The sequence below is a fragment of the Pristiophorus japonicus genome, chromosome X (genome assembly GCF_044704955.1).
Source record: "Pristiophorus japonicus isolate sPriJap1 chromosome X, sPriJap1.hap1, whole genome shotgun sequence".
NCBI classification, from domain to species: Eukaryota; Metazoa; Chordata; class Chondrichthyes; family Pristiophoridae; genus Pristiophorus; species Pristiophorus japonicus.
Genome location: NC_092010.1, coordinates 6,339,118 through 6,363,037, shown reverse-complemented (window position 1 = coordinate 6,363,037; position 23,920 = coordinate 6,339,118). Strand labels below are relative to the sequence as shown.

The following is a 23,920-nucleotide window of genomic DNA, read 5'->3' as shown; positions in this document are numbered from 1 at the left end:
GCTGACCCTCAATGACCATCTGTACCTGCTGCCCCTCAATGACCCTCTGTACCTACTGCCCCTCAATGACCCTCTGTACCTACTGCCCTTCAATGACCCTCTGTACCTACTGCCCCTCAATGACCCTCTGTACCTACTGCCCCTCATTGACTCTCTGTACCTACTGCCCCTCAATAACCCTCTGTACCTCCTTCCCCTCAATGACCCTCTGTACCGAATGACCCTCTGTACCTACTGCCCTCAATGACCCTCTGCACCTACTGCCCCACAATGACCCTCTATACCTACTGCCCCTCAATGACCCTCTGTACCTCTTGACCCTCAATGACCATCTGTACCTTCTGCCCCTCAATGACCATCTGTACCTACTGCCCCTCAATGACCATCTGTACCTACTGCCCTTCAATGACCCTCTGTACCTACTGCCCCTCAATGACCACCTGTACCTACTGCCCCTCAATGAACATCTGCACCTACTTCCCCTCAATGACCCTCTGTACCTCTTGACCCTCAATGACCTTCTGTACCTATTGCCCCGCAATGACCCTCTGTACCTACTGCCCCTCAATGGCGCTCTGTACCTATTGCCCCTCAATGACGCTCTGTGCCTACTGCCCCTCAATGCCCCTCTGTACCTACTGCCCCCTCAATGACCCTCTTTCCCTACTGCCCCTCAATGACTCTCTTTCCCTATAGACCCTCAATGACCATCTGTACCTACTGCCCCTCAATGACCATCTGTACCTACTGCCCCGCAATGACCCTCTGTACCTACTGCCCCTCAATGGCGCTCTGTACCTATTGCCCCTCAATGACCCTCTGTACCTACTGTCCCTCAATGAACCTCTGTACCTACTGACCCTCAATGACCCTCTGTACCTACTGCCCCTCAATGACCCTCTGTACCGATTGACCTTCAATGACCATCTGTACCTACTGCCCCTCAATGACCATCTGTACCTACTGCCCCTTAATGACCATCAGTACCGACTGCTCCTCAATGACTATCTGTATCTACTGCCCGTGAATGACCATCTGCACCTACTGCCCCTCAATGACCATCTGTACCTACTGTCCCTCAATGACCATCTGTACCTACTGCCCCTCAATGACCATCTGTACCTACTGCCCTCAATGACTATCTGTACCTACTGCCCTGAATGACCCTCTGTACCTATTGACCTTCAATGACCATGTGTACCTCCTGCCCCTCAATGAGCATCTGTACCTTCTGCCCCTCAATGAGCATCTGTACCTACTGCCCCTCAATGACGACCTGTACCTACTGCCCTCAATGACCCTGTGTACTCCTGCCCCTCAATGACTCTCTGTACCTACTGCCCCTCAATGACCCTCTGTACCTACGGCCCCTCAATGACCCTCTGTACCTATTGCCCCTCAATGACCCTCTGTCCCTGCTGCCCCTCAATGACCCTCTGTACCTACTGCCCCTCAATGACCCTCTGTACCTGCTGCCCCTCAATGACCCTCTGTACCTATTGCCCCTCAATGACCCTCTGTACCTACTGACCCTTAATGACCCTCTCGACCGACTGCCCCTCAATGCCCATCTGTACCTACTGCCCCCTCAATGACCCTCTTTCCCTACTGCCCCTCAATGACCCTCTTTCACTACTGCCCTCAATGAGCCTCTGTACCTGCTGCCGCTGAATGACCATCTGAACCTGCTGCCCCTCGATGACCCTCTGTACCTACTGCCCCTCAATGTCCCTCTGTAACTATTGACCTTTAATGACCATCTGTACCGACTGCCCCTCAATGACCATCAGTATCTACTGCCCTTCAATGACCCTCTGTACCCACCGCCCCTCAATGACCCTCTACCTATTGCCCCTCAATGACCCTCTACCTATTGCCCCTCAATGACCCTCTGTACCTACTGCCCCTCAATGACCCTCTGTACCTACTGCCCCTCAATGACCATCAGTACCGACTGCTCCTCAATGATTATCTGTATCTACTGCCCCTCAATGACCATCTGTACCTACTGCCCTCAATGACCATCTGTACCTGCTGCCCCTCAATGACCCTCTGTACCTATTGCCCCTCAATGATCCTCTGTTCCCACTGCCCCTCAATGACCCTCTGTACCGACTGCCCCTCAATGACCCTCTGTACCTACTGCCCTTCAATGATCCTCTGTACCTACTGCCCCTCAATGACCCTCTGTACCTACTGCCCCTCAATAACCCTCTGTACCTACTGCCCCTCGACGACCCTCTGTACCGACTGCCCTTCAACGACCCTCTGCACCCGCTGCCCCTCAATGACCATCAGTACCTACTGCTCCTCAATGACCCTCTGTACCTACTGCCCCTCAATGACCCTCTGTACCTACTGCCCCTCAATGACCCTCTGTACCTACTGCCCCTCAATGACCCTCTGTACCTACTGCCCCTCAATGACCCTCTGTACCTACTGCCCCTCAATGATCCTCTGTACCTACTGCCCCTCAATGACCCTCTGTACCTACTGCCCCTCAATGACCCTCTGTACCTACTGCCCTTCAATGATCCTCTGTACCTACTGCCCCTCAATGACCCTCTGTACCTACTGCCCCTCATTGACTCTCTGTACCTACTGCCCCTCAATAACCCTCTGTACCTACTGCCCCTCAACGACCCTCTGTACCGACTGCCCTTCAACGACCCTCTGCACCCACTGCCCCTCAATGACCATCAGTACCTACTGCTCCTCAATGTCCATCTGTACCTACTGCCCTCAATGACTATCTGTACCTCCTGCCCTCAATGACCCTCTGTACCTATTGACCTTCAATGACCGTGTGTACCTCCTGTCCCTCAATGACCATCTGTACCTTCTGCCCCTCAATGAGTATCTGTATCTACTACCCCTCGATGACCCTCTGTACCTACTGTCCCTCAATGAACCTCTGTACCTACTGACCCTCAATGAACATCTGCACCTAGAACCCCTCAATGACCATCTGTACCTATTGACCCTCAATGACCATCTGTACCTACTGCCCCTCAATGACCCTCTGTACCTACTGCCCCTCAATGACGCTCTGTACCTATTGCCCCTCAATGACGCTCTGTACCTACTACCCATCAATGACCACCTGTACCGACTGCCCTCAATGACCCTCTGCACCTACTGCCCCTCGATGACCCTCTGTACCTACTGTCCCTCAATGAACCTCTGTACCTACTGACCCTCAATGACACTCTGTACCTATTGACCTTCAATGACCATCTGTACCTACTGCCCCTCAATGACCATCTGTACCTACTGCCCCTCAATGACCCTGTGTGCCTCTTGCCCCTCAATGAGCATCTGTACCTTCTGCCCCTCAATGAGCATCTGTACCTACTGCCCCTCAATGACCCTCTGTACCTACTGCCCCTCAATGACCCTCTGTACCTGCTGCCCCTCAATGACCCTCTGTACCTATTGCCCCTCAATGACCCTCTGTACCTACTGACCCTTAATGACCCTCTGTACCGACTGCCCCTCAATGCCCCTCTGTACCTACTGCCCCCTCAATGACCCTCTTTCCCTACTGCCCCTCAATGACCCTCTTTCACTGCTGCCCCTCAATGAGCCTCTGTACCTGCTGCCCCTGAATGACCATCTGAACCTGCTGCCCCTCGATGACCCTCTGTACCTACTGCCCCTCAATGTCCCTCTGTACCTATTGACCTTTAATGACCATCTGTACCGACTGCCCCTCAATGCCCATCAGTATCTACTGCCCTTCAATGACCCTCTGTACCCACCGTCCCTCAATGTCCCTCTACCTATTGCCCCTCAATGACCCTCTGTACCTACTGCACCTCAATGACCCTCTGTACCTACTGCCCCTCAATGACGACCTGTACCTACTGCCCTCAATGACCCTGTGTACTCTTGCCCCTCAATGACTCTCTGTACCTACTGCCCCTCAATGACCCTCTGTAACTACTGCCCTTCAATGATCCTCTGTACCTACTGCCCTTCAATGATCCTCTGTACCTACTGCCACTCATTGACTATCTGTACCTATTGCCCCTCAATAACCCTCTGTACCTACTGCCCCTCAACGACCCTCTGCACCCACTGCCCCTCAATGACCATCAGTACCTACTGCCCCTCAATAACCCTCTGTACCTCCTTCCCCTCAATGACCCTCTGTACCTAATGACCCTCTGTTCCTACTGCCCTTAATGACCCTCTGCACCTACTGCCCCACAATACCCTCTATACCTACTGCCCCTCAATGACCCTCTGTACCTCTTGACCCTCAATGACCATCTGTACCTTCTGCCCCTCAATGACCATCTGTACCTACTGCCCCTCAATGACCATCTGTACCTACTGCCCTTCAATGACCCTCTGTACCTACTGCCCCTCAATGACCACCTGTACCTACTGTCCCTCAATGAACATCTGCACCTACTTCCCCTCAATGACCATCTGTACCTATTGACCCTCAATGACCATCTGTACCTACTGCCCCTCAATGACCACCTGTAGCGACTGCCCTCAAGGACCCTCCGTACCTACTGCCCCTCGATGACCCTCTGTACCTACTGCCCCTCGATGACCCTCTGTACCTACTGCCCCTCAATGATCCTCTGTTCCTACTGCCCTTCAATGACCCTCTGTACCCACCGCCCGTTAATGACCACCTGCACCTACTGCCCCTCAATGACCATCTGAACCTACTGCCCTCAATGACCCTCGGCACCTACTGCCCCTCAATGACCCTCTACCAATTGCCCCTCAATGACCCTCTGTATACTGCCCCTCAATGACTCTCTGTCCCTACTGCCCCTCAATGACCATCTGTACCTACTGCCCCCTCAATGACCCTCTTTCCCTACTGCCCCTCAATGACCCTCTGCACCTACTGCCCCTCGATGACCCTCTGTACCTACTGTCCCTCAATGAACCTCTGTACCTACTGACCCTCAATGACACTCTGTACCTACTGCCCCTCAATGACCCTCTGTACCTATTGACCTTCAATGACCATCTGTACCTATTGACCCTCAATGACCATCTGTACCTACTGCCCCTCAATGACCCTGTGTGCCTCTTGCCCCTCAATGAGCATCTGTACCTTCTGCCCCTCAATGAGCATCTGTACCTACTGCCCCTCAATGACCCTCTGTACCTACTGCCCCTCAATGACCCTCTGTACCTGCTGCCCCTCAATGACCCTCTGTACCTATTGCCCCTCAATGACCCTCTGTACCTACTGACCCTTAATGACCCTCTGTACCGACTGCCCCTCAATGCCCCTCTGTACCTACTGCCCCCTCAATGACCCTCTTTCCCTACTGCCCCTCAATGACCCTCTTTCACTGCTGCCCCTCAATGAGCCTCTGTACCTGCTGCCCCTGAATGACCATCTGAACCTGCTGCCCCTCGATGACCCTCTGTACCTACTGCCCCTCAATGTCCCTCTGTACCTATTGACCTTTAATGACCATCTGTACCGACTGCCCCTCAATGCCCATCAGTATCTACTGCCCTTCAATGACCCTCTGTACCCACCGTCCCTCAATGACCCTCTACCTATTGCCCCTCAATGACCCTCTGTACCTACTGCACCTCAATGACCCTCTGTACCTACTGCCCCTCAATGACGACCTGTACCTACTGCCCTCAATGACCCTGTGTACTCTTGCCCCTCAATGACTCTCTGTACCTACTGCCCCTCAATGACCCTCTGTAACTACTGCCCTTCAATGATCCTCTGTACCTACTGCCCTTCAATGATCCTCTGTACCTACTGCCACTCATTGACTATCTGTACCTATTGCCCCTCAATAACCCTCTGTACCTACTGCCCCTCAACGACCCTCTGCACCCACTGCCCCTCAATGACCATCAGTACCTACTGCCCCTCAATAACCCTCTGTACCTCCTTCCCCTCAATGACCCTCTGTACCTAATGACCCTCTGTTCCTACTGCCCTTAATGACCCTCTGCACCTACTGCCCCACAATACCCTCTATACCTACTGCCCCTCAATGACCCTCTGTATCTCTTGACCCTCAATGACCATCTGTACCTTCTGCCCCTCAATGACCATCTGTACCTACTGCCCCTCAATGACCATCTGTACCTACTGCCCTTCAATGACCCTCTGTACCTACTGCCCCTCAATGACCACCTGTACCTACTGTCCCTCAATGAACATCTGCACCTACTTCCCCTCAATGACCATCTGTACCTATTGACCCTCAATGACCATCTGTACCTACTGCCCCTCAATGACCACCTGTAGCGACTGCCCTCAAGGACCCTCCGTACCTACTGCCCCTCGATGACCCTCTGTACCTACTGCCCCTCGATGACCCTCTGTACCTACTGCCCCTCAATGATCCTCTGTTCCTACTGCCCTTCAATGACCCTCTGTACCCACCGCCCGTTAATGACCACCTGCACCTACTGCCCCTCAATGACCATCTGAACCTACTGCCCTCAATGACCCTCGGCACCTACTGCCCCTCAATGACCCTCTACCAATTGCCCCTCAATGACCCTCTGTATACTGCCCCTCAATGACTCTCTGTCCCTACTGCCCCTCAATGACCATCTGTACCTACTGCCCCCTCAATGACCCTCTTTCCCTACTGCCCCTCAATGACCCTCTGCACCTACTGCCCCTCGATGACCCTCTGTACCTACTGTCCCTCAATGAACCTCTGTACCTACTGACCCTCAATGACACTCTGTACCTACTGCCCCTCAATGACCCTCTGTACCTATTGACCTTCAATGACCATCTGTACCTATTGACCCTCAATGACCATCTGTACCTACTGCCCCTCAATGACCCTGTGTGCCTCTTGCCCCTCAATGAGCATCTGTACCTTCTGCCCCTCAATGAGCATCTGTACCTACTGCCCCTCAATGACCCTCTGTACCTACTGCCCCTCAATGACCCTCTGTACCTGCTGCCCCTCAATGACCCTCTGTACCTATTGCCCCTCAATGACCCTCTGTACCTACTGACCCTTAATGACCCTCTGTACCGACTGCCCCTCAATGCCCCTCTGTACCTACTGCCCCCTCAATGACCCTCTTTCCCTACTGCCCCTCAATGACCCTCTTTCACTGCTGCCCCTCAATGAGCCTCTGTACCTGCTGCCCCTGAATGACCATCTGAACCTGCTGCCCCTCGATGACCCTCTGTACCTACTGCCCCTCAATGTCCCTCTGTACCTATTGACCTTTAATGACCATCTGTACCGACTGCCCCTCAATGCCCATCAGTATCTACTGCCCTTCAATGACCCTCTGTACCCACCGTCCCTCAATGACCCTCTACCTATTGCCCCTCAATGACCCTCTGTACCTACTGCACCTCAATGACCCTCTGTACCTACTGCCCCTCAATGACGACCTGTACCTACTGCCCTCAATGACCCTGTGTACTCTTGCCCCTCAATGACTCTCTGTACCTACTGCCCCTCAATGACCCTCTGTAACTACTGCCCTTCAATGATCCTCTGTACCTACTGCCCTTCAATGATCCTCTGTACCTACTGCCACTCATTGACTATCTGTACCTATTGCCCCTCAATAACCCTCTGTACCTACTGCCCCTCAACGACCCTCTGCACCCACTGCCCCTCAATGACCATCAGTACCTACTGCCCCTCAATAACCCTCTGTACCTCCTTCCCCTCAATGACCCTCTGTACCTAATGACCCTCTGTTCCTACTGCCCTTAATGACCCTCTGCACCTACTGCCCCACAATACCCTCTATACCTACTGCCCCTCAATGACCCTCTGTACCTCTTGACCCTCAATGACCATCTGTACCTTCTGCCCCTCAATGACCATCTGTACCTACTGCCCCTCAATGACCATCTGTACCTACTGCCCTTCAATGACCCTCTGTACCTACTGCCCCTCAATGACCACCTGTACCTACTGTCCCTCAATGAACATCTGCACCTACTTCCCCTCAATGACCATCTGTACCTATTGACCCTCAATGACCATCTGTACCTACTGCCCCTCAATGACCACCTGTAGCGACTGCCCTCAAGGACCCTCCGTACCTACTGCCCCTCGATGACCCTCTGTACCTACTGCCCCTCGATGACCCTCTGTACCTACTGCCCCTCAATGATCCTCTGTTCCTACTGCCCTTCAATGACCCTCTGTACCCACCGCCCGTTAATGACCACCTGCACCTACTGCCCCTCAATGACCATCTGAACCTACTGCCCTCAATGACCCTCGGCACCTACTGCCCCTCAATGACCCTCTACCAATTGCCCCTCAATGACCCTCTGTACCTACTGCCCCTCAATGACTCTCTGTCCCTACTGCCCCTCAATGACCATCTGTACCTACTGCCCCCTCAATGACCCTCTTTCCCTACTGCCCCTCAATGACCCTCTGCACCTACTGCCCCTCGATGACCCTCTGTACCTACTGTCCCTCAATGAACCTCTGTACCTACTGACCCTCAATGACACTCTGTACCTACTGCCCCTCAATGACCCTCTGTACCTATTGACCTTCAATGACCATCTGTACCGACTGCCCCTCAATGACCATCTGTACCTACTGCCCCTCAATGACCCTGTGTGCCTCTTGCCCCTCAATGAGCATCTGTACCTTCTGCCCCTCAATGAGCATCTGTACCTACTGCCCCTCAATGACCCTCTGTACCTACTGCCCCTCAATGACCCTCTGTACCTGCTGCCCCTCAATGACCCTCTGTACCTATTGCCCCTCAATGACCCTCTGTACCTACTGACCCTTAATGACCCTCTATACCGACTGCCCCTCAATGCCCCTCTGTACCTACTGCCCCCTCAATGACCCTCTTTCCCTGCTGCCCCTCAATGACCCTCTTTCACTGCTGCCGCTCAATGAGCCTCTGTACCTGCTGCCCCTGAATGACCATCTGAACCTGCTGCCCCTCGATGACCCTCTGTACCTACTGCCCCTCAATGTCCCTCTGTACCTATTGACCTTTAATGACCATCTGTACCGACTGCCCCTCAATGCCCATCAGTATCTACTGCCCTTCAATGACCCTCTGTACCCACCGTCCCTCAATGACCCTCTACCTATTGCCCCTCAATGACCCTCTGTACCTACTGCCCCTCAATGACCCTCTGTACCTACTGCCCCTCAATGACGACCTGTACCTACTGCCCTCAATGACCCTGTGTACTCTTGCCCCTCAATGACTCTCTGTACCTACTGCCCCTCAATGACCCTCTGTACCTACTGCCCCTCAATGACCCTCTGTACCTACTGCCCCTCAATGACCCTCTGTACCTATTGCCCCTCAATGACCCTCTGTCCCTGCTGCCCCTCAATGACCATCTGTACCTGCTGCCCCTCAATGACCCTCTGTACCTACTGCCCCTCAATGACCCTCTGTACCTACTGTCCCTCAATGATCCTCTGTACCTACTGCCCCTCAATGATCCTCTGTACCTACTGCCCCTCAATGACCCTCTGTACCTACTGCCCCTCAATGACCCTCTGTAACTACTGCCCTTCAATGATCCTCTGTACCTACTGCCCCTCAATGACCCTCTGTACCTACTGCCACTCATTGACTCTCTGTACCTACTGCCCCTCAACAACCCTCTGTACCTACTGCCCCTCAACGACCCTCTGTACCGACTGCCCTTCAACGACCCTGTGTACCTCCAGTCCCTCAATGACCATCTGTACCTTCTGCCCCTCAATGAGTATCTGTATCTACTACCCCTCAATGACCCTCTGTACCTGCTGCCCCTCAATGACACTCTGTACCTGCTGCCCCTCATGACCCTCTGTACCTACTGCCCCTCAATGACCCTCTTTCCCTACTGCCCCTCAATGACCCTCTTTCCCCACTGCCCCTCAATGATCCTCTGTACCTACTGCCCCTTAATGACCATCTGCACCTATTGCCCCTCAATGACCCCCTGTCCCTGCTGACCCTCAATGACCATCTGTACCTGCTGCCCCTCAATGACCCTCTGTACCTACTGCCCCTCAATGACCCTCTGTACCTACTGCCCTTCAATGATCCTCTGTACCTACTGCCCCTCAATGACCCTCTGTACCTACTGCCCTTCAATGACCCTCTATACCTACTGCCCCTCAATGACCCTCTGTACCTCTTGACCCTCAATGACCATCTGCACCTCCTGCCCCTCAATGACCATCTGTACCTACTGCCCCTCAATGACCCTCTGTACCTACTGCCCTTCAATGACCCTCTGTACCTACTGCCCCTCAATGACCACCTGTACCTACTGCCCCTCAATGAACATCTGCACCTACTTCCCCTCAATGACCATCTGTACCTATTGACCCTCAATGACCATCTGTACCTACTGCCCCGCAATGACCCTCTGTACCTACTGCCCCTCAATGGCGCTCTGTACCTATTGCCCCTCAATGACGCTCTGTGCCTACTGCCCCTCAATGACCATCTGTACCTACTGCCCCTCAATGACCATCTGTACCTACTGCCCTCAATGACGCTCTGTACCTACTGCCCCTAAATGACCACCTGTAACTACTGCCCTTCAATGACCATCTTTACCTACTACCCATCAATGACCACCTGTAGCGACTGCCCTCAAGGACCCTCCGTACCTACTGCCCCTCGATGACCCTCTGTACCTACCGCCCCTCGATGACCCTCTGTACCTACTGCCCCTCAATGATCCTCTGTTCCGACTGCCCTTCAATGACCCTCTGTACCCACCGCCCGTTAATGACCACCTGCACCTACTGCCCCTCAATGATCCTCTGTACCTACTGCCCCTCAATGACCCTCTGTACCTACTGCCCCTCAATGATCCTCTGTACCTACTGCCCTTCAATGACCCTCTTTCCCTACTGCCCCTCAATGACCCTCTTTCCCTACTGCCCCTCAATGACCATCTGTACCTACTGCCCCTCAATGACCATCTGTACCTACTGCCCCTCAATGACCATCAGTATCTACTGCCCTTCAATGACCCTCTGTACCCACCGCTCCTCAATGACTATCTGTACCTACTTCCCATCAATGACCATCTGCACCTACTGCCCTCAATGACCCTCTATCTATTGCCCCTCAATGATCCTCTGTACCTACTGCCCCTCAATGACCCTCTGTACGTACTGCCCCTCAATGACCCTTTGTACCTACTGCCCCTCAATGACCATCAGTACCTACTGCCCCTCAATGACCATCAGTACCGACTGCTCCTCAATGACCATCAGTACCGACTGCTCCTCAGTGACTATCTGTATCTACTGCCCTCAATGACCATATGTACCTGCTGCCCCTCAATGACGACCTGTACCTACTGCCCCTCAATGAACATCTGCACCTAGATCCCCTCAATGACCATCTGTACCTATTGACCCTCAATGACCCTCTGTACCTACTGCCCCTCAATGACCCTCTGTACCTACTGCTCCTCAATGACGCTCTGTACCTATTGCCCCTCAATGACGCTCTGTACCTACTACCCATCAATGACCACCTGTACCGACTGCCCTCAATGACCCTCTGCATCTACTGCCCCTCGATGAAACTCTGTACCTACTGACCCTCAATGACCCACTGTACCCACTGCCCCTCAATGACCCTCTGTACCTATTGACCCTCAATGACCCTCTGTACCTACTGACCCTTAATGACCCTCTGTACTGACTGCCCCTCAATGCCCCTCTGTACCTACTGCCCCCTCAATGACCCTCTTTCCCTACTGCCCCTCAATGACCATCTGCACCTACTGCCCTCAATGACCGTCTGCACCTACTGCCCCTCAATGACCCTCTATCTATTGCCCTTCAATGACCCTCTGTACCTACTGCCCCTCAATGACCCTCTGTACCTACTGCCCCTCAATGACCCTCTATCTATTGCCCTTCAATGACCCTTTGTATCTACTGCCCCTCAATGACCATCAGTACCTACTGCCCCTCAATGACCATCAGTACCGACTGCTCCTCAATGACCATCAGTACCGACTGCTCCTCAATGACGACCTGTACCTACTGCCCCTCAATGAACATCTGCACCTAGATCCCCTCAATGACCATCTGTACCTATTGACCCTCAATGACCATCTGTACCTACTGCCCCTCAATGACCCTCTGTACCTACTGCCCCTCAATGACGCTCTGTACCTATTGCCCCTCAATGACGCTCTGTACCTACTACCCATCAATGACCACCTGTACCGACTGCCCTCAATGACCCTCTGCACCTACTGCCCCTCGATGACCCTCTGTACCTATTGACCCTCAATGACCATCTGTACCTACTGCCCCTCAATGACCATCTGTACCTACTGCCCCTCAATGACCCTGTGTGCCTCTTGCCCCTCAATGAGCATCTGTACCTTCTGCCCCTCAATGAGCATCTGTACCTACTGCCCCTCAATGACCCTCTGTACCTACTGCCCCTCAATGACCCTCTGTACCTGCTGCCCCTCAATGACCCTCTGTACCTATTGCCCCTCAATGACCCTCTGTACCTACTGACCCTTAATGACCCTCTGTACTGACTGCCCCTCAATGCCCCTCTGTACCTACTGCCCCCTCAATGACCCTCTTTCCCTACTGCCCCTCAATGACCCTCTTTCCCTACTGCCCCTCAATGACCATCTGCACCTACTGCCCTCAATGACCGTCTGCACCTACTGCCCCTCAATGACCCTCTATCTATTGCCCCTCAATGACCCTCTGTACCTACTGCCCCTCAATGACCCTCTGTACCTACTGCCCCTCAATGACCCTTTGTATCTACTGCCCCTCAATGACCATCAGTACCTACTGCCCCTCAATGACCATCAGTACCGACTGCTCCTAAATGACCATCAGTACCGACTGCTCCTCAATGAAGACCTGTACCTACTGCCCCTCAATGAACATCTGCACCTAGATCCCCTCAATGACCATCTGTACCTATTGACCCTCAATGACCATCTGTACCTACTGCCCCTCAATGACCCTCTGTACCTACTGCCCCTCAATGACGCTCTGTACCTATTGCCCCTCAATGACGCTCTGTACCTACTACCCATCAATGACCACCTGTACCGACTGCCCTCAATGACCCTCTGCACCTACTGCCCCTCGATGACCCTCTGTACCTACTGTCCCTCAATGAACCTCTGTACCTACTGACCCTCAATGACACTCTGTACCTACTGCCCCTCAATGACCCTCTGTACCTATTGACCCTCAATGACCATTTGTACCTACTGCCCCTCAATGACCATCTGTACCTACTGCCCCTCAATGACCCTGTGTGCCTCTTGCCCCTCAATGAGCATCTGTACCTTCTGCCCCTCAATGACCCTCTGTACCTACTGCCCCTCAATGACCCTCTGTACCTACTGCCCCTCAATGACCCTCTGTACCTGCTGCCCCTCAATGACCCTCTGTACCTATTGCCCCTCAATGACCCTCTGTATCTACTGACCCTTAATGACCCTCTGTACCGACTGCCCCTCAATGCCCCTCTGTACCTACTGCCCCCTCAATGACCCTCTTTCCCTACTGCCCCTCAATGACCCTCTTTCACTGCTGCCCCTCAATGAGCCTCTGTACCTGCTGCCCCTGAATGACCACCTGAACCTGCTGCCCCTCGATGACCCTCTGTACCTACTGCCCCTCAATGTCCCTCTGTACCTATTGACCTTTAATGACCATCTGTACCGACTGCCCCTCAATGCCCATCAGTATCTACTGCCCTTCAATGACCCTCTGTACCCACCGTCCCTCAATGACCCTCTACCTATTGCCCCTCAATGACCCTCTGTACCTACTGCCCCTCAATGACCCTCTGTACCTACTGCCCCTCAATGACGACCTGTACCTACTGCCCTCAATTACCCTGTGTACTCTTGCCCCTCAATGACTCTCTGTACCTACTCCCCCTCAATGACCCTCTGTAACTACTGCCCTTCAATGACCCTCTGTACCTACTGCCCCTCAATGACCATCTGTACCTACTGCCCCTCAATGACACTCTGTACCTACTGCCCCTCAACGACCCTCTGTACCGACTGCCCTTCAACGACCCTCTGCACCCACTGCCCCTCAATGACCATCAGTACCTACTGCCCCTCAATAACCCTCTGTACCTGCTTCCCCTCAATGACCCTCTGTACCTAATGACCCTCTGTTCCTACTGCCCTTAATGACCCTCTGCACCTACTGCCCCACAATGACCCTCTATACCTACTGCCCCTCAATGACCCTCTGTACCTCTTGACCCTCAATGACCATCTGTACCTTCTGCCCCTCAATGACCATCTGTACCTACTGCCCCTCAATGACCATCTGTACCTACTGCCCTTCAATGACCCTCTGTACCTACTGCCCCTCAATGACCACCTGTACCTACTGTCCCTCAATGAACATCTGCACCTACTTCCCCTCAATGACCATCTGTACCTATTGACCCTCAATGACCATCTGTACCTACTGCCCCTCAATGACCACCTGTAGCGACTGCCCTCAAGGACCCTCCGTACCTACTGCCCCTCGATGACCCTCTGTACCTACTGCCCCTCGATGACCCTCTGTACCTACTGCCCCTCAATGATCCTCTGTTCCGACTGCCCTTCAATGACCCTCTGTACCCACCGCCCGTTAATGACCACCTGCACCTACTGCCCCTCAATGACCATCTGAACCTACTGCCCTCAATGACCCTCGGCACCTACTGCCCCTCAATGACCCTCTACCAATTGCCCCTCAATGACCCTCTGTACCTACTGCCCCTCAATGACCCTCTTTCCCTACTGCCCCTCAATGACCCTCTGCACCTACTGCCCCTCGATGACCCTCTGTACCTACTGTCCCTCAATGAACCTCTGTACCTACTGACCCTCAATGACACTCTGTACCTACTGCCCCTCAATGACCCTCTGTACCTATTGACCTTCAATGACCATCTGTACCTACTGCCCCTCAATGACCATCTGTACCTACTGCCCCTCAATGACCCTGTGTGCCTCTTGCCCCTCAATGAGCATCTGTACCTTCTGCCCCTCAATGAGCATCTGTACCTACTGCCCCTCAATGACCCTCTGTACCTACTGCCCCTCAATGACCCTCTGTACCTGCTGCCCCTCAATGACCCTCTGTACCTATTGCCCCTCAATGACCCTCTGTACCTACTGACCCTTAATGACCCTCTGTACCGACTGCCCCTCAATGCCCCTCTGTACCTACTGCCCCCTCAATGACCCTCTTTCCCTGCTGCCCCTCAATGACCCTCTTTCACTGCTGCCCCTCAATGAGCCTCTGTACCTGCTGCCCCTGAATGACCATCTGAACCTGCTGCCCCTCAATGACCATCTGAACCTACTGCCCCTCAATGTCCCTCTGTACCTATTGACCTTTAATGACCATCTGTACCGACTGCCCCTCAATGCCCATCAGTATCTACTGCCCTTCAATGACCCTCTGTACCCACCGTCCCTCAATGACCCTCTACCTATTGCCCCTCAATGACCCTCTGTACCTACTGCCCCTCAATGACCCTCTGTACCTACTGCCCCTCAATGACGACCTGTACCTACTGCCCTCAATGACCCTGTGTACTCTTGCCCCTCAATGACCCTCTGTACCTACTGCCCCTCAATGACCCTCTGTACCTACTGCCCCTCAATGACCCTCTGTACCTACTGCCCCTCAATGACCCTCTGTACCTATTGCCCCTCAATGACCCTCTGTCCCTGCTGCCCCTCAATGACCATCTGTACCTGCTGCCCCTCAATGACCCTCTGTACCTACTGCCCCTCAATGACCCTCTGTACCTACTGTCCCTCAATGACCCTCTGTACCTACTGCCCCTCAATGACCCTCTGTACCTACTGCCCCTCAATGACCCTCTGTAACTACTGCCCTTCAATGATCCTCTGTACCTACTGCCCCTCAATGACCCTCTGTACCTACTGCCACTCATTGACTCTCTGTACCTACTGCCCCTCAATAACCCTCTGTACCTACTGCCCCTCAACGACCCTCTGTACCGACTGCCCTTCAACGACCCTGTGTACCTCCTGTCCCTCAATGACCATCTGTACCTTCTGCCCCTCAATGAGTATCTGTATCTACTACCCCTCAATGACCCTCTGTACCTGCTGCCCCTCAATGACACTCTGTACCTGCTGCCCCTCATGACCCTCTGTACCTACTGCCCCTCAATGACCCTCTTTCCCTACTGCCCCTCAATGACCCTCTTTCCCCACTGCCCCTCAATGATCCTCTGTACCTACTGCCCCTTAATGACCATCTGCACCTATTGCCCCTCAATGACCCCCTGTCCCTGCTGACCCTCAATGACCATCTGTACCTGCTGCCCCTCAATGACCCTCTGTACCTACTGCCCCTCAATGACCCTCTGCACCTCCTGCCCCTCAATGACCATCTGTACCTACTGCCCCTCAATGACCATCTGTACCTACTGCCCTTCAATGACCCTCTGTACCTACTGCCCCTCAATGACCACCTGTACCTACTGCCCCTCAATGAACATCTGCACCTACTTCCCCTCAATGACCATCTGTACCTATTGACCCTCAATGACCATCTGTACCTACTGCCCCGCAATGACCCTCTGTACCTACTGCCCCTCAATGACGCTCTGTACCTATTGCCCCTCAATGACGCTCTGTGCCTACTGCCCCTCAATGACCCTCTGTACCTACTGCCCCTCAATGACCATCTGTACCTACTGCCCCTCAATGACCATCTTTACCTACTACCCATCAATGACCACCTGTAGCGACTGCCCTCAAGGACCCTCTGTACCTACTGCCCCTCGATGACCCTCTGTACCAACTGCCCCTCGATGACCCTCTGTACCTACTGCCCCTCAATGATCCTCTGTTCCGACTGCCCTTCAATGACCCTCTGTACCCACCGCCCGTTAATGACCACCTGCACCTACTGCCCCTCAATGACCATCTGAACCTACTGCCCTCAATGACCCTCGGCACCTACTGCCCCTCAATGACCCTCTACCAATTGCCCCTCAATGACCCTCTGTACCTACTGCCCCTCAATGACTCTCTGTCCCTACTGCCCCTCAATGACCATCTGTACCTGCTGCCCCTCAATGATCCTCTGTACCTACTGCCCCTCAATGACCCTCTGTACCTACTGCCCCTCAATGATCCTCTGTACCTACTACCCTTCAATGATCCTCTACCTACTGACCCTCAATGACCCTCTGTACCTACTGCCCCTCATTGACTCTCTGTACCTACTGCCCCTCAATAACCCTCTGTACCTACTGCCCCTCAACGACCCTCTGTACCGACTGCACTTCAACGACCCTCTGCACCCACTGCCCCTCAATGATTATCTGTACCTCTTTCCCCTCATTGACCCTCTGTACCTACTGCCCCTCAATTACCCTCTTTGCCTACTGCCCCTCAAAGATCCTCTGTATCTATTGACCTTCAATGACCCTCGGTACCTACTGCCCCTCAATGACCATCGGGACCTACTGCCCCTCAATGACCATCTGTACCTACTGCCCCTCAATGACCATCTGTACCAACTGCCCCTCAATTACCATCAGTACCTACTGCCCCTCAACGACCCTCTATACCTACTGCCCCTCAACGACACTCTATACCTACTGCCCCTCAATGACCCTCTGTACCTACTGCCCCTCAATGACCATCTGTACCTACTGCCCCTCAATGACCACCTGTACCTACTGCCCCTCAATGACCATCTGTACCTACTGCCCCTCAATGACTACCTGTACCTACTGCCCTCAATGACCCTCTGTACCTATTGACCTTCAATGACTCTGTGTATCTACTGCCCCTCAATTACCATCTGTACCTAATGCTCCTCAATGACCATCTGTACCTACTGCCCTTCAATGACCCTCTGTACCTACTGCCCCTCAATGACCACCTGTACCTACTGCCCCTCAATGACCACCTGTACCTACTGCCCCTCAATGACCCTCCGTACCTACTGCCCCTCAATGACCATCTGTACCTACTGCCCCTCAATGACCCTCTGCACCTACTGCCCCTCAATGACCCTCTGCACCTACTGCCCTTCAATGATCCTCTGTACCTACTGCCCCTCAATGACCCTCTGTACCTAATGCCCCTCATTGACTCTCTGTATCTACTGCCCCTCAATAACCCTCTGTACCTACTGCCCCTCAATGACCCTCTGTACCGACTGCCCTTCAACGACCCTCTGCACCCACTGCCCCTCAATGACCCTCTGTACCTACTGACCCTCAGTAACCCTCTGTACCTACTGCCCTTCAATGACCCTCTGTACCCACCGCCACTCAATGACTATCTGTACCTACTTCCCCTCAATGACCATCTGTACCTACTGCCCTCAATGACCCTCTGCACCTACTGCCCCGCAATGACCCTCTACCTATTGCCCCTCAATGACCCTCTGCACCTACTGCCCCTCAATGACCCTCTGTAACTACTGCCCCTCAGTGACCCTCTGTACCTCTTGACCTTCAATGACCATCTGTATCTACTGCCCTTCAATGACCCTCTGTACCTACTGCCACTCAATGACCCTCTGTACCTACTGCCCCTCAAATACCCTCTGTATCTATGGACCTTCAATGACCATCTGTACCTACTGCCCCTCAATGACCATCTGTACCAACTGCCGCTCAATGACCATCAGTACCTACTGCCCCTCAAAGACCCTCTGTACCTACTGCCCCTCAATGACCCTCTGTACCTACTGCCCCTCAATGACCATCTGTACCTACTGCCCCTCAATGACCATCTGTACCTACTGCCCCTCAATGACCCTCTGTACCTCCTGCCCCTCGATGATCCTCTGTACCTATTGCCTCTCAATGACCCTGTGTACCTGCAGGAAATTAGGAGTGCATGCAATAAAGGTGCAGCAGTTAACATGGGTGACTTTAATATGCATATCGGTTGGGCTAACCAAACTGGAAGCAATATGGTGGAGGAGGATTTCCTGGAGTGCATAAGGGATGGTTTTCTAGACCAATATGTCGAGGAACCAACTCGGGGGAGGGGGAGGCCATGTTAGACTGCGTGTTGTGTAATGAGAGAGGATTAATTAGCAATCTTGTTGTGCGAGCCCCCTTGGGGAAGAGTGAGCATAATATGGTGGAATTCTACATTAGGATGGAGAATGAAACAGTTAATTCAGAGACCATGGTCCAGAACTTAAAGAAGGATAACTTTGAAGGTATGAGGTGTGAATTGGCTAGGATAGATTGGCGAATGATACTGAAGAGGTTGACAGTGCATTGGCAATGTTAGACATTTAGAGACCGCATGGATGAACTACAACAATTGTGCATCCCTGTCTGGTGTAAAAATAAAAAAGGGAAGGTGGCTCAACCGTGGCTATCAAGGGAAATCAGGGGTAGTATTAAAGCCAAGGAAGTGACATACAAATTGGCCAGAAATAGCAGCGAACCCGGGGACTGGGAGAAATTTAGAATTCAGCAGAGGAGGACAAAGGGTTTGATTCGGGCAGGGAAAATCGAGTACGAGCGGAAGCTTGCAGGGAACATTAAAATGAACTGCAAAAGTTTCTATAGATATGTAAAGAGAAAAAGGTTAGTAAAGACAAACGTAGGTCCGCTGCAATCAGAATCAGGCGACGTCAGAATGGGGAACAAAGAAATGGCAGACCAATTGAACAAGTACTTTGATTCGGTATTCACTAAGGAGGACACAAACAACCTTCCGGATATAAAAGAGATCAGAGGGTCTAGTAAGAAGGAGGAGGAACTGAGGGAAATCCTTATTAGTCGGGAAATTGTGTTGGGGAAATTGATGGGATTGAAGGCCGATAAATCCCCAGGGCCTGATGGTCTGCATCCCAGAGTACTTAAGGAGGTGCCCTTGGAAATAGCGGATGCATTGCCAGTCATTTTCCAACATTTCATAGACTCTGGATCAGTTCCTATGTAGTGGAGGGTAGCCAATGTAACCCCACTTTTTTAAAAAAGGAGGGAGAGAGAAAACAGGGAATTATAGACCGGTCAGCCTGACATCGGTAGTGGGTAAAATGATCGAATCAATTATTAAGGATGTCATAGCAGCGCATTTGGAAAGAGGTGACATGATAGGTTCAAGTCAGCATGGATTTGTGAAAGGGAAATCATGCTTGACAAATCTTCTGGAATTTTTTGAGGATGTTTCCAGTAGAGTGGACAAGGGAGAACCACTTGATGTGGTATATTTGGACTTTCAGAGAAGGCTTTCGACAAGGTCCCACACAAGAGATTAATGTGCAAAGTTAAAGCACATGGGATTGGGGGTAGTGTGCTGACATGGATTGAGAACTGGTTGTCAGACAGGAAGCAAAGAGTAGGAGTAAATGGGGACTTTTCAGAATGGCAGGCAGTGACTAGTGGGGTACCGCAAGGTTCTGTGCTGGGGCTCCAGCTGTTTACACTGTACATTAATGATTTAGACGAGGGGATTAAATGTAGTATCTCCAAATTTGCGGATGACACTAAGTTGGGTGGCAGTGTGAGCTGCGAGGAGGATGCTATGAGGCTGCAGAGCGACTTGGATAGGTTAGGTGAGTGGGCAAATGCATGGCAGATGAAGTATAATGTGGATAAATGTGAGGTTATCCACTTTGGTGGTAAAAACAGAGAGACAGACTATTATCTGAATGGTGACAGATTAGGAAAAGGGGAGGTGCAACGAGACATAGGTGTCATGGTACATCAGTCATTGAAGGTTGGCATGCAGGTACAGCAGGCGGTTAAGAAAGCAAATGGCATGTTGGTCTTCATAGCGAGTGGATTTGAGTACAGGGGCAGGGAGGTGTTACTACAGTTGTACAGGGCCTTGGTGAGGCCGCACCTGGAGTATTGTGTACAGTTTTGGACTCCTAACTTGAGGAAGGACATTCTTGCTATTGAGGGAGTGCAGCGAAGGTTCACCAGACTGATGGCGGGACTGACATATCAAGAAAGACTGGATCAACTGGGCTTGTATTCACTGGAGTTCAGAAGGATGAGAGGGGATCTCATAGAAACATTTAAAATTCTGACAGGTTTAGACAGGTTAGATGCAGGAAGAATGTTCCCAATGTTGGGGAGTACAGAACCAGGGGTCACAGTCCAAGGATAAGGGGTAAGTCATTTAGGACCGAGATGCGGAGAAACTTCTTCACCCAGAGAGTGGTGAACCTGTGGAATTCTCTACCACAGAAAGTTGTTGAGGCCAATTTACTAAATATATTCAAAAAGGAGTTAGATGTAGTCCTTACTACTAGGGGGATCAAGGGATATGGTGAGAAAGCAGGAATGGGGTACTAAAGTTGCATGTTCAGCCATGAACTCATTGAATGGCGTTGCAGGCTCGAAGGGCCGAACGGTTTACTCCTGCATCTATTTTCGATGTTTCTATGTTTCTGCCATCTGTATCCACTGCCCCTCAATGACCCTCTGTAACTACTGCCCCTCAATGACCCCCTGTACCTACTGCCCCTCAATGACCCTCTGTATCTACTGCCCCTCAATGACCATCTCTACCTACTGCCCCTCAATGACCCTCTGTACCTACTGCCCCTCAATGACCACCTGAACCTACTGCCCCTCAATGACCATCTGTACCTACTGCCCCTCAATGACCCTCTGTACCTACTGCCCCTCAATGACCACCTGAACCTACTGCCCCTCAATGACCATCTGTACCTTCTGCCCTCAATTACCCTCTGTACCTACTGCCCCTCAATGACCATCTCTACCTACTGCCCCTCAATGAGCCTCTCTACCTACTGCCCCTCAATGACCCTCTGTACCTACTGCCCCTCAATGACCCTCTGTACCTACTGCCCCTCAATGACCGTCTGTACCTACTGCCCCTCAATGACCATCTGTACCTACTGCCCCTCAATGACCATCTGTACCTACTGCCCCTCAATGACATCTGTACCTACTGCCCCTCAATGACCATCTATACCTACTGCCCCTCAATGACCCTCTGTACCGACTGCCCCCCAATGACCATCTGTACCGACTGCCCCTCAATGACCCTCTGTACCTATTGACCTTCAATGACACTGTGTACCTCAATGACCATCTGTACCTACTGCCCCTCAATGACCATCTGTACCTACTGCCCTTCAATGACCCTCTGTCCCTACTGCCCCTCAATGACCCTCTGTAGCTACTGCCCCTCAATGACCATCTGTACCTACTGCCCCTCAATGACCATCTGTACCTACTGCCCCTCAATGACCATCTGTACTTACTTCCCCTCAATTTTTGCAACCTGCTTTATTCCTTAAGGCGCCACCATTTTAAGACAGATGTCATTCATTCTTGAATTGTTCAGGCAGTTTTCTTCTTGCATAAACTTTATATGAAGTTAAATCCTGGTAGTGACTTCGCCACTTGCAAATCGCACAGCAGTTTGATGCAACGTTGATCATGGGGCAGATACTATTGAATGCTTGGGCTCTGTATTTGACTTGTGGGATCTGATTGTCCTTCCCATGCCTGGTTTGTTCAGGGTCTCAGCTTCATCTCTAGTCTGTTTACTGTAGTCAGCAAGACCTGATGGCTCAGCCCTGATCAGTTGGACTCCGTGGATCCCCAACCTATCTACTGACAAACTTCTGACAACATCCAAGATGAACTTGATACCTAAATGATTCTCCTCTTCTAGGTACTTGGAAAGTCTTCTGAGGCAGACCAGTTCTGGTCTAATTATTCACTCCCCTGCTGTCAGAGCGTTTGTGACAATGCCCGTCGAAAATCTACAGATCTTCAATGCTGAGGAATATTCTGATGTTTCAGGTTGGTGAACAGATTCTAGTTAATACATAATGCTGTTTCACAGAGGTAGGTTTGAGGAATTTCAAGCGCAAATTACTTCCAGCACGCAAATCAAGTTTCCGCGATCTTTAGCGATGGTTTTACAAACGTCACGCTGGAAGCTGGCCCCGCCCACAAAGCCAGCCACACCCTTGATCGAAATAATCAACATGGAGAGTTTCTGCTACTTATAACTAATACAATAAGAAAAACACAGCAGATGCTGGAAACCTGAAATAAAATCAGAAAATGCTGGGAGTACTCAGAGGGTCAGGCAGCCTCTGTGGCGAGAGCAGCAGGGGTACTGTTTCAGCTCGGTGACCCTGCATCAGAACTGAGTAAAATCAAGCTGTTTTTAGGTGCAAGAGCACTAATGGGCACATTTTAAAAGCTTTTAAATATTAAAGAATATTTAATTTACGGAGAAACCGGCTACTGTTCGCCAAGGAAGCTAGTAAATGGGTCAGTATCATTTTCAAAAGTAATTTTCAGTTATTTACAATCAGATTACAAACAAGTGGACTCAACGCTCTGATTAAAATATTTTTGGGATAAGCCCATTTTCAGCTCTGTTAATCAAACTGCCCACGTTACCACTCCTAAATATATCGCATTAAAAAAATTACCTTCTAAAACGCTGCCTGACTGCACTGGTTCATGCAAGCTTTTACGTTTGGGATTTTGCAAATGAGTTTGAGCGGGCACTTGAAAACAAAATTCAATTGAGCCAACTAGCGAAATTTTGAGTGGAATTTACATAAGAACATAAGAAATAGGAACAGGACCAGGCCATATGGCCCCTTGAGCCTGCTCCAGTATTTAATAAGATCATGGCTGATCTGATCATGGACTCAGCTCCACTTCCCTGCCCGCTCCCCGTAATCCCTTATTCCCTTATCGCTCAAAAATCTGTCTATCTCTGTTTTAAATTTTTTCAATGTCCCGGCTTCCACAGCTCTCTGAGGCAGCAAATTCCACAGATTTACAACTCTCTTAGAGAAGAAATTCCTCCTCATCTCAGTTTTAAATGGCGGCCCCTTATTCTAAGATCATGCCCTCTAGTTCTAGTCTCCGCCATTTGCATCCACCTTGTCAAGCCCCCTCATAATCTTTTACGTTT

The 23,920-nt window shown here is 51.7% G+C and overlaps 1 protein-coding gene across 1 annotated transcript in view; it reads left to right on the top strand.

Moving 5' to 3' along the window:
* LOC139240999 (nck-associated protein 1-like) overlaps positions 1 to 23,920 on the top strand; it is a 394,739-nt gene that overhangs the window by 198,117 nt on the left and 172,702 nt on the right. Inside the window, exon 22 of the mRNA XM_070869663.1 lies at positions 22,652 to 22,782. Within this exon, the coding sequence (XP_070725764.1) occupies positions 22,652 to 22,782 (131 nt within the window). The remainder of the gene's footprint in view (positions 1 to 22,651; positions 22,783 to 23,920) is intronic.